Here is a 10,715-nt window from a genome sequence, read left to right on the forward strand (position 1 = left end):
GGAATGGCTGCCCGTATCACCAAAGCTCTCTGAACCTTTGCCGAAGATTCAGAGAGCTTTGAATCGATTCGGACCTTTAAATTGGTCCCCTGATTCAATTCAGATTTGGAGATTAGGTCACCGAATCGGGCCAAATCTCCTCTGAATCAAATCACCACCTGAAGCTTTGCACAGCCCTAGCAAATTGCCCATCAAGAATGAAAGCGGGGTGGGGGAAGGGATGGGGCACAGAGCCCTGCAACTGGCCCTGCTCCCCCACTTCCCCCACCGGGTGGCCAAGAAGGATTTCCATTTTTAATCCCAGCCCGAAAAGAGTTCCTTATTCAAGCCATTCTCCTTAGTACAGTCACTGGGGGTGAGGCGGGGCTCTGAGCTGACCGTGTGGCAGAGCCAAACCACACTTTGGTCTGGACAGTACTCTGCTCAGACATGCCTGGGAGAATCACCCAGTGCCACAGAGTCGCTTCGGGTCCGCCTGGCCCTTGTCTGCCTGCCTCCCCTCCCCTCACAGTGATCACACAGTGATAGTGTGGGGTGGCCAAGAAGGATTTCCATTTTTAATCCCAGCCCGAAAAGAGTTCCTTATTCAAGCCATTCTCCTTAGTACAGTCACTGGGGGTGAGGCGGGGCTCTGAGCTGACCGTGTGGCAGAGCCAAACCACACTTTGGTCTGGACAGTACTCTGCTCAGACATGCCTGGGAGAATCACCCAGTGCCACAGAGTCATAGAGTGGGGTGGCCCAACCAGGATTTCTATTTCTAAACCCAGCCCCAAAAACAGTTCCTTATTTGAGCCGGTATACTTAGAACAGTGGCTGGGGGGGCTGTCAGATAGCAGCTGGGCATGGCCAAACTGCCTTTTGGGTCAGGCAAGACTCTGGTAAAAGATGTCCACGAGAGTCCTCCAGTGGCACAGAGGTATGCCATGAGGTGGCCCAAGAAGGATTTCTAATCCTAGCCCAAAAGCCAGTTCCTTATTCGGGTCCAGATATTTAACACAGTGTCTGGGGGGGTGCTGTCTGTTGGCAGCCTGGCACAGCCAAACCGCGCTTTGGGCTGGTCAAGTCTCTGATCAGAGATGTCCAGGAGTGTCCCCCAGTGGCACAGAGATATGGCCTGGGGTGGCCCAACAAGGTTTTGTGGCTATAATCCCAGCCCAAAATCCAATTCCTTATTCGGGTCCAGGTACTTAGCACATTGGCTGGGGTGCTGTCAGCTGACAGCCCAGCACAGCCAAACCGTGCTTTGGGCCGGGCAAGACTCTGGTCAGATGCATCCAGCAGAGTCCCCCGGTGGCACAGAGGTATTCTGATGGGTGGCCCAAGCAGATTTTCTAGCAATAATCCCAGCCACAAAACCAGCTCCTTATTCAAACCATTATACTTAGTATAGTGAGCATGGGGGCTGTCAGTTGGCAGCCTGGCATGGCCAAACCGTACTTTGGGCCAGGTGGGACTGTGGTCAGGGTTCTTTGGGACAGTGCCCCAGTGGCATTGACAGGAAGTTTGGGGTGGCCCAAGAAGTATTTTGCCCTGTAATCCCATCCTTCTCTGACCTTCATTTAGGGCTCTGTACTTGATGTGGGATATTATTTTACATATTAATTAGTACATCTGCATAGCTAATGACATTCTCTCTCTTCAGGATGTGTAATTCATTAATAACAATCTTTTATTGGGTCTAAATTAACTTTGATAAAGGAACCGGGAATAAGGAACTGGAAATAAACAACCAACTTCAGCCTCATATGAGTCGGGGCAGCGCTGTGCTCTCAGGGCCCAGCCCTGCAAACCCCTGGATCATGGGGGTCCTGCTGCAGCCTCTGTGCTGGGGTGGCTGGGTGTGTGAGAAATTCCCCTCTTGGAGATGCAGGGCTGCGTCCCTGGAAATGCCCTGGGCTGGACCCTGTGGGGCAGGAATGAGGCATTCTCTGCAGCCTGGAAAAGTCTCAGGGACATCTGCCCTGAGTGTCCAGTTCCCCGCCTCCTTACCCCTGTCCCCATGGCCCTGCCCTGCCCCTGCATGGCTGTGCCCACCCCAGAGGCAGACGGAGGTGGAGCGGCAGCTGGTGGTGTCCGAGTGCGAGGGGCTGTGCCAGCTCCTGGCTGAACGCGAGCAGGTCCTGCTGGCCCGGCTGGGAGAGCTGGACACGGAGATTGTGAGGAGGAGGGAGGAAAACGCCGCTCACCTGTGTGAGGAGACTGCCCGCCTGAGCACCCTGATCACAGAACTGGAGGGGAAGTGTCAGCAGCCGGCGCCTGAGCTCCTGCAGGTGAGACAGGGTCAGATGTGCCCCAGTGCCCGGCCCAGAGGGGTGATGGCCCCTGAGTCCCAGGGAGCTCCCAGGGTGATGCAGGGTAGCGGGGCATCGGGGTGCATGCAGGGCCCCAAGACTGGGGCTGCAGGGAGATGGGGGTGGGCCAGTTGGGGAGGTAGGGTGGAGTAAGAAAAGGCTGCTCCTGCTCCTGTCCTAGTCCCAGGCCCAGTGCAGAGGGGTGTCCATCCTGGCAGAGGGGCCGGGGTGAGTGAGGCTGTGCTCCTGGTAGCACAAGGAAGGGCTGCGCTGTGTGGTGACACTGACTCTGTTCTGTTTCTTGTCCCCTCCAGGGTCTCAGAAGCGCTGTGAGCAGGTACGTTTGGGTTTCATCTCACTCCTCTTCTCCCATTAGCCAAGACTCGGCTGCAGCTTCAGCCAGCAGCCCCTGACTCTGGTACAGTTTCTCCACAGGGTCCAGCCTCCTCCATCCCTGTGGCCCTGGGGTGCTGCTGCCATCCTGTGACCCAGCCTGGGCAGGGGATCCCCATCACCCTGGGCTGAATAAGCCCCTCCCTGAGGCTGGGCTGGGATCTGGCCTTTGTAATGGCAGGAAGTCTGTCATGGCAGAGGGGCCGGGGGTTTGTGGGAAGAGAACCGAGGGTCTCAACCCAGAGCCCCAGTGGGGACAGTGTCCATGGGCAGAGACCTCACCAGGGACCAGGCCCTTGGACACTGGGAATGAAACTGAGGAGCAGCCTGGCCCAGTTATTTGGCCTCTCAGTCCCAGGAGCAGCCTGGCCCTGGCCCTGGCCCTGGCCCTGGCCCTGGCCCAGAGGGGGCTGTGGTCAGGCCACATGTCAGGGGGCTCAGGCTGCCTCTGCCTGGCTGCATCTTCTCTAAGGATGGGCCAAGATCAGGGCCTGTTAGAAGTGTGAACATCTCCAACCCCTACACCATGTGGCTCTCTGGGCAAAAACCCTGGACCAGACTCGATTACACTAGAAACCAGGTATTTCTCAGTACAGCTGTTCCCCCTGACACTGGTGCAAGCTGTACAGGGAACAGTGGTGCTTTGCTGGTGTGAGCTGTGGCTGCACAGGAAGGGTTTGCAGGTTGAGACCTGCTGGCATAACTCTGCTTGAAGCCCTCTGAGTATAAGGATTTCCATTTCTAATCCCAGCCCCAGTGCCAGGGCTGGGAGCCAGCAGCCTGCACAGGCACCGACTGGCCTGTCAGGCAGAATTTGCACCCTGTGACTGCAGCTCCCACCATTTCCTCTTGTGGTCTTGAGGGCATGGGAACTTCTGGCTGAGGAGCAAGAGGAATAACTGCCTGCATGTCTCTGCAGGGGTGAGGAGGTGATGCCTCTACATCTAGTCCCCGAGTTCCCTGAGCTGGAGAAGAGACTCTGGGATTTCCCTGGAGAGAACAAGCTGCAGGAGGCTCTGATGGGATTCCTGGGTAAGGGGCACTTCCAGGGCCTCTGTCTTATTGCACCGTGTTAAAGGCAGGGGAAGCTGTGGAGCTGAGTTATTGGAGCTCTTGTGTTCATGTTCCCAAAGGACCAGAGCTGGGCTCAGAGGTCTGTGGTCCAGCCCAGAGTGGCCCAAATCCTGGAAATGCCCTTGATGGCCCTGGTCCCCAGGGCTGCACTGGGTGGACTCCATGGGGATGAGTGCAGCTGAGCATATCATTTGTCATTTCAAATCTGCGTGGTTCTGCTGCTTCCTGCTCAGGCCCTGGGCACTTAGCACAGGCCTGGTGCTCTCAGCGCTCCTGGCTGTACAGAAGTGTCCTGTGTTGCACTCGCTGTGAGATTTGCTGCTCGATGCTTAGATCCTGACTCAGAGCTGGGACTGTGGAGCCAGAGGCCCCAGTCGGAACAGATGCACACAGGGAGGGAGCTGGGGCTTCACTTCCCAGGGGTGTTTGTGGCTGTGCATGAATCCCAGCCTGGAGCATTCCCAGCTACAGCTCCCAGCAGGGACCTGGAGGGGCTGAGGCAAATTCCCTGAGCCGCCCCAGTAAGTCCTCACAGGAGGGTTTGCCTGGATTGTGGAGCTCTAGGAGAGCTGTTCAGAGGGGAAAGGGCCATTTGCTGCCCAGCCCTCCCTGGCTGCATGCAGGAACTCAGAGGGACCATGCCCTTCCCCTGCACCCACCTGTGACAACACCCAGCTGTGGAGGGCAGAGCCCTCCCCGTGCATCCCTGTGGGGTAGAAGGTGGGGTGGGGGGTTCCTTGGGGAGGGTCTTGGTTGTTCAGAAGTGAGAGATGTTACCACAGACAGAGTCTACTGCCCCGGGTCTCCAGAGAGAGTGTCTGATCCACCTCCGCTGAGCCCTTGGGACTCCACCAGCTTGTGCATTATTCCCCATCCTCACCAACTCTCTGGGAATGGCAGCCCCTGCAGTAGCCCTGAGACTCCTAACCAGCACCAGTGTCAAATCAAGAGCAGGATGGACTGATATCTGGCTTGTTCTCTTTCCTTGCAGAGAGGATGGCTGCAGAGAGAGGAGAGTCCTGGGAGAGGAAGGGGAAGGGAGGGGGCACCTGTTCCCATGTATGGGCAGCTCTGCGCTGAGCAGTGTGAAGTGATCTCTGGAGAAGAGAAACCATCACGGGGACATGAGAGGGGCACGGGTCAGAACAGCCAAGGGAAGTGTGGAGCCATTCCCATCATCACCCACAGTGAGACAGTGCGTAGCTGGGTGCTGGGGTAGGAGGCCCGTGGGGGCCTGGGAAGAGCAGCGGCTGCACAGTCAGGTCTGTGTGTGCGGCTGTGACATGACGGTGGTGTGAGACAAACACCCGGACACATGGAGGGAAGGGAGGGCTGAGAGCTCAGACACCAGACACAAGGGAAAGGAGAATTGATGGCTTCACAGTAACACCAAACCCCTGGTGCCCCTGCATGTGACCCTTGGATTTCCCTGCCTGGCCAGCACCACTGGGCCAGGCCCTCTGGGCCAGGCTGATGGGGCAGGAACCAGCTGCTGGGGGGACCCTTTCTCTGGGACTCCTGCATTGTGGGTGCTTTACTTCTTCCCTGTCTGCTGCAAGGACATGAGGCCAAATGCTGCAGCCCTGACTTCCCACTTTCACAGTCTCATAGGCAGGCCCAGGAGTTTGGCTGTGTGGGGACAGCAGAGTTTGCCCCAGTCTCTGAATTGGGTCCTGGTGCAGTGACTCTGGTGTGTAAATTCTCACCTCTCTCTCTGCTGCTTGATTGCAGGATTCAGAAGAGCCCACATACATGCAGGTGAGTGACCTATCCTCATATCAGTGACCCCAGAGCTGCCCTCTTGGAGAGGTTTGTTCCCTGTGGCCACTTCTGCCCCCATTGCAATGCCACAAACATGAGCTTTGTTGCTGTTAGCAGCAAGAATCACTGCATCCCTGCTGCCTTCTCCCCTTACTGCCCCAAGCCCAGGACATGCTATGTGCACTTGGCCCTAGGCAGGGTTGGTCTCTGGGTCATATCTGACCCCAGGCTTAAGAGTGCGTTGGGATCCTGAGTCCATCTCAACACCATCTGAGCCACACGTAGCTCCTTTTGATCTTTCACAGGACTCAACCACGCACTCAACCAGAGCCCAGCAATCCCATGGGCCTGCCTTGGGAGACTTGTGCCTGGGTTTGGAAAGATTGATAGGTCAGTCCTTAAGGGATTTTGATGACCCAGGTCAGCTGTGTGGTGTGGACAATCCCTGAGGCTCTCAGAAATGGTTCAGGCTCTTCAGGGAAACCTGGCAGTTCCCCCTCTTCACGGCCATACACATGCCCAGGTGTGCAGAGCTGTCCCCATGCCGTTGTGGGTCAGATGAGCCTGGAACCAGGGTGACTCTGGGAGGCACCAGCCCTGGGCAAGTCTGCACCCATTTGGGGTGTGAGAGCTCCAGCCCTGCCCTGGTTCTGCCTCTGGCTGGTTCTTGATAGCACACGGGGGACGGTCTTGTTCATTCCCTGCGGCTCTACACCAGGCTCTGGGAGCAGTGCTCATGCAGGGGGTGCCCAGGTGCAGCTAGAGTAGGTCTGCAGCTCCTGGCCACTGGGGGAAAATTGCTCTGGACAGACATGTCAGGCTGGAGCCAAGTCTCAGTTTTCAGCCTGGTGGTCAGGATGGGAGCAGGGGCCGATCTCCAACGGGAAAATCTCAGAGCAGGTCATGGGGACAGGAAAGAGGGGAAGGTATTTTTCACACTGATGCTCTGAACAGACACCCTGCCCCACAAGCCTGTTCAACCTCCCCAGCCCGCCTTCCATTGACTACTGCGTCTGGTCTCCTGGTATTTCCTAGGGGAGAATTTCCACAGGTCTGAAGGGGTCCAGGAGCTGATGTCCTATGGGCAGCTACTGGGGTTTTTCTCAGCCTCTTGTCAGTTCAGATCAAGCATAGTGCCTATGCTTACCTAGGCGAAATACCATGATCACCACGGTGGCTTCCTAGTCACACCTGGGGAAGACGGCTCTGCTGGTATGGGATATTACTCATGTTGGTAATGCATAGTTAACCTTGGCTTTATGCCCACTTTATGGACATGGGAGACTCCTCCTTAGCTTGCTTCGGGGGTCTTATAGCTGATTTGGCTTGGAACATGAATAACTTAAATAAATTATGTCCTATGGGCAGCTGCTGGGATTTCTGCCCCTAAGTCAATCAGATGCGTTTGAAGCCCCCCGTCTGTCTGTGCAGAGCCAGGTGCAATGGGGGTGTCTCCACATAACAGCTTGGCCCCACGGGGGTGGGACTGTGCAATACTTTGAGGGCAGGAGGCCCCCACCCAGCCGTGACCCAGGTCCTGTGTGGGGATGAACTGAGCGCTGCTCCCAGTGCAGCTGAGCCCCGGGGGAGGGGGCAGTCAGGGGGAAATGCCTCTTCCTCACTTAATGGCCTCACACTCATCAGCTCCCTGCTGTCTCCCAGCCCCTCCAGCCTCCCTGCCTGCCCCTCCTCACCCCCTTCCCAATAGCGCCTGCGACACCAGGTCATGGGGGAGGCACTGCCCCTCTTGCCCCCACCACCCCCCAGCTGGGCCAGCAGCCCAGCCTGGGGCGGGGGAGGGGCGGGGCATGGACCTGCTGTGATGACATCATCTCATGCCTCTCCCAGGGCCGGGCCTGCCCCGACCCTGGCACCTGCCCCTCTCCTCCCCCCTCATGGGTGCAGCAGCCACCCCCTTGCCCCTACTTTGCCACCAGATCCCCTCTCAGCCTTCTCTTGTGGAGGCTGAACAGGTTCAGGTCCCATAGCCTCTCCTCAGAGGATCTGCCCTGCTGTCCCTGGATCACGCACGTGGCCCTCCTCTGGCCCCCCTCCATGCTGTCCACGTCCCTCCTGAAGTGCGGCGCCCAGAACTGGACGCAGTACTCCAGCTGCGGCCTGACCAGTGTCACGTAGAGGGGGAGGATCCCCTCCTTGGCCCTGCTCGAGATGCATCTGTGGATGCACGACAAGGGGCGGTTGGCCTTCCTGACCGCGTCCCCACACTGTCGGCCCATGTTCATTTTGGCATCAATAATGACTCCAAGATCCTTTTCTGCCTCTGCACTGACGAGAAGGGAGTTCCCCAGCCTGTAGGTCTGCTGCTGGCTCTTCCTCCCCAGGTGCAGCACCCTGCACTTGACAGTGTTGAAACCCATCCTGTTCTCATCCGCCCACCCCTGTAACCTGTCCAGGTCCAATTGCAGACTATTCCTCCCTTCTAGCGTGCCCACTTCCCCCCACATCTTAGTGTCATCTGCGAATTTGAACAAGGTGCTTTTCACCCCCTCGCCCAAGTCGCTGATGAAGATGTTGAACAGTGCAGGCCCAAGGACCAAGCCCTGGGGGACCCCACTGCCCACAGCCCTCTAGGTCGATAATGACCTGCCCATCACCGCTCTCCGGGTGCGGCCTTCCAGCCAATTTGCGACCCATCTGACTGTGTAGGCATTGACACAACAGTTGCCTAATTTTTTTAATGAGAATGGGGTGAGAGACGGTGTTGAAGGCCTTCCTAAAGTCCAGAAAGACTACATCCACCATGACACCTGCGTCCAAGGCTTTTGTGACCTGGTTGTAGAAGGCCACCAGGTTGGTCTGACAGGACCTGCCTCGAATGAACCCATGTTGGTTGCCCCTAAGCATGATCTCCCCTGCCGGCCCCTCGCGGACATGCGTCAGGATAACTCTCTCAAAGAGCTTCCCCAGGACAGAGGTAAGACTAACGGGCCTGTAGTTTCCTGGGTCTTCCTTCCTTCCTTTTTTGAAGATGGGGACCACATTGGTCCTTTTCCAGTCCTCCGGCACCTCGCCAGAGCACCACGAGTGCTCGTAAAGCCGTGCCAGGGGTCCCACAATGACCTCTGCTAATTCCCTCAGCACACTGGGGTGGAGATCGTCAGGACCTGCTGATTTAAATACATCCAGTCCCTCCAGGAGATCCCTGACTAGGTCCTCACTGACCCTGGGCCTGGCTGCGCCTCCCCTGGGTCCGTCCGGGATCCCGGTGCAGGGGATGACCCGGTTCCTGCTCAGAAAAATGGAGGCAAAGAATTTGTTAAAGAGGTTAGCTTTGTCATCTGGTGCGACCACCAGATTTCCAAGCATGTCCTGCAGAGGCCCCATGTTACCTGGTTCCTTCTTTTTACTCCCTATGTATTTAAAAAAGGACGTCTTGTTATCTTTGAACCTGGTCACTAGTCCCAGTTCTGTCTCCACCTTGGCCTTCCTAACAGCCCCCTACGGTCTCGAGCAATGGAGATGCAATCCTCCCTCCCTTCCATTGGGTGTACGCCTCCTGTTTAGCTTTGAGATTTTTTCTGGATGCCTTTGATTTGCCATGGGTGCTTTTGAGAACTCTTGCCCCCTTTGATCGGTGTTGGGGCTGTCACCCTTTGGGCTTGGAGAATTGTCTCCTTAAGGAACAACCTCTCTTCTTGGACTCCCAACTCCCCTCCCCTCCGGGACCTCAGTACCTCCCTGACTAATCTCCTTAACTCATTGAAATCGGCCCTCCTGAAGTCCAGGGCTGCTGCCTTGCTGCAGGCCTTGGCCCCCCTGCACTGGATGGGGAATCCCAGCAGGCGATGATCTCTATTGCCCAGGTGGTCGAGCACCCGCAGACCCCTTACCAGGTGATCGCCTGTGGCCAGGACCAGATCCAACACGGCATTTCCCCTGGTGGGACTGTGCACCTCCTGGGTTAGGTGGAGGTCCTGTAACTTGGCTAGGAACCTACGTGAGCGGTCAGTCCTGGTGTTTTTCCCCAGTTTTTCTCTGTGTGTGGGTGCCTGTTATGAGCAAGACGTGAGCCCAGACACCCTGAGCACAGGGCTGAAGTTCCCTTTCAGGGACCTTTTTCCCATGATTGGGCTGGCAGGTGCCTCTTGGGGTAACAAGGAACAATGGTCACAAACTGACAGAGAGTACATTTAGGCTAGATATCAGGAAAAACTTCATGGTAGGGGTGGCCAAAATCTGGAATGGGCTTCCAATGGAGATGGTGCTCTCTCCTACCTTGGGGGTCTTAAAGGGAAGGCTGGATAGGCACCTGGCTGGGGTCATTTGACCCCAGCTCTCTTTCCTGCCTAGGCAGCCGGGTCGGACTCGATTAGCTGTTGAGGTCCCTTCCGACCCTAGCATCTATGAATCTATGAACAGCCCAGCCTCTGACTCCTGGGACGCAGGGTCTCTGGGGTGGATGCACACTAGGGAGGGACACAGATGGATTTGACATGTTTTAAATCCAGCTGGTGCCTATTTGCAGAGGTAGCTTTGTGGTGGGACCCTCCTGGCAGGTGCTGGGGCAGTGGAAACTAAAGGGCTGGGTGGGATTACTAAGGAATTTCATTCAAAAGAAGAAATGACACCAGCTTGATCCCTGACCCAGACCCCTGGTCCCTGGGGGTAGTTCTGTCCATCCCAATGCAGTGCCCTGCAGAGACCCAAGTGAGATCCAAATGCCCTTACTCTTGTCTTTGAACTGCCGGGCCACGTTAGTGTGGAGCCTGCCTAGGGTCACTGCACTCATTGAGGAGCTGAATTGGAGGTCCCAGCTGAGCACTGTGCTAATGTGGCTTTGTCATTCCCAGAAATGAACCTGAGCCTGGCAAGACAGCGCACCATGGTGACATACCCTGGGGACCTCCTTGGGTGCTCCTGATGGACAAGACTCCCTGAGTTACCAGCAAGAAGTCCAGGGCCTAACGACAGAAAACATATGGGAAAGCTGCCATCAGTGAGTTGGCAAAATGTAGTGCCTGAATGGAGTCAGTCACTGCCTGCACCCCTCCTGCCACCCCCATTCAGGGCTGTCCTCCAGTGCTAGTGAATGCAAACCCCAAGCAGAACCAGGCCATCTCTGTCCCTCGGGACGTGCTGCTCTGGGCATGACCTCCTCTCCCAGCCAGAGGCCCCAGCCAGGCCCTGGAGTGGGGTCCAGTGGGAGCTGATGCTCCCGACAGCTGAAGGAGCT

The 10,715-nt window shown here is 56.8% G+C and overlaps 1 protein-coding gene across 1 annotated transcript in view; it reads left to right on the forward strand.

Annotated features, from left to right (window-relative positions):
* LOC106722918 (E3 ubiquitin-protein ligase TRIM11-like) overlaps positions 1-10,403 on the forward strand; it is an 11,342-nt gene extending 939 nt beyond the window's left edge. The window contains exons 2-6 of the mRNA XM_025191910.1: positions 2,042-2,272; positions 2,608-2,630; positions 3,606-3,718; positions 5,492-5,518; positions 10,333-10,403. Of these exons, the coding sequence (XP_025047695.1) occupies positions 2,042-2,272; positions 2,608-2,630; positions 3,606-3,718; positions 5,492-5,518; positions 10,333-10,403 (465 nt within the window). The remainder of the gene's footprint in view (positions 1-2,041; positions 2,273-2,607; positions 2,631-3,605; positions 3,719-5,491; positions 5,519-10,332) is intronic.
* The last annotated feature ends 312 nt before the right edge of the window (positions 10,404-10,715 follow it).

Source organism: Alligator sinensis, unplaced genomic scaffold, assembly GCF_000455745.1.
Source record: "Alligator sinensis unplaced genomic scaffold, ASM45574v1 scaffold1334_1, whole genome shotgun sequence".
In the NCBI taxonomy this organism is placed as follows: Eukaryota; Metazoa; Chordata; order Crocodylia; family Alligatoridae; genus Alligator; species Alligator sinensis.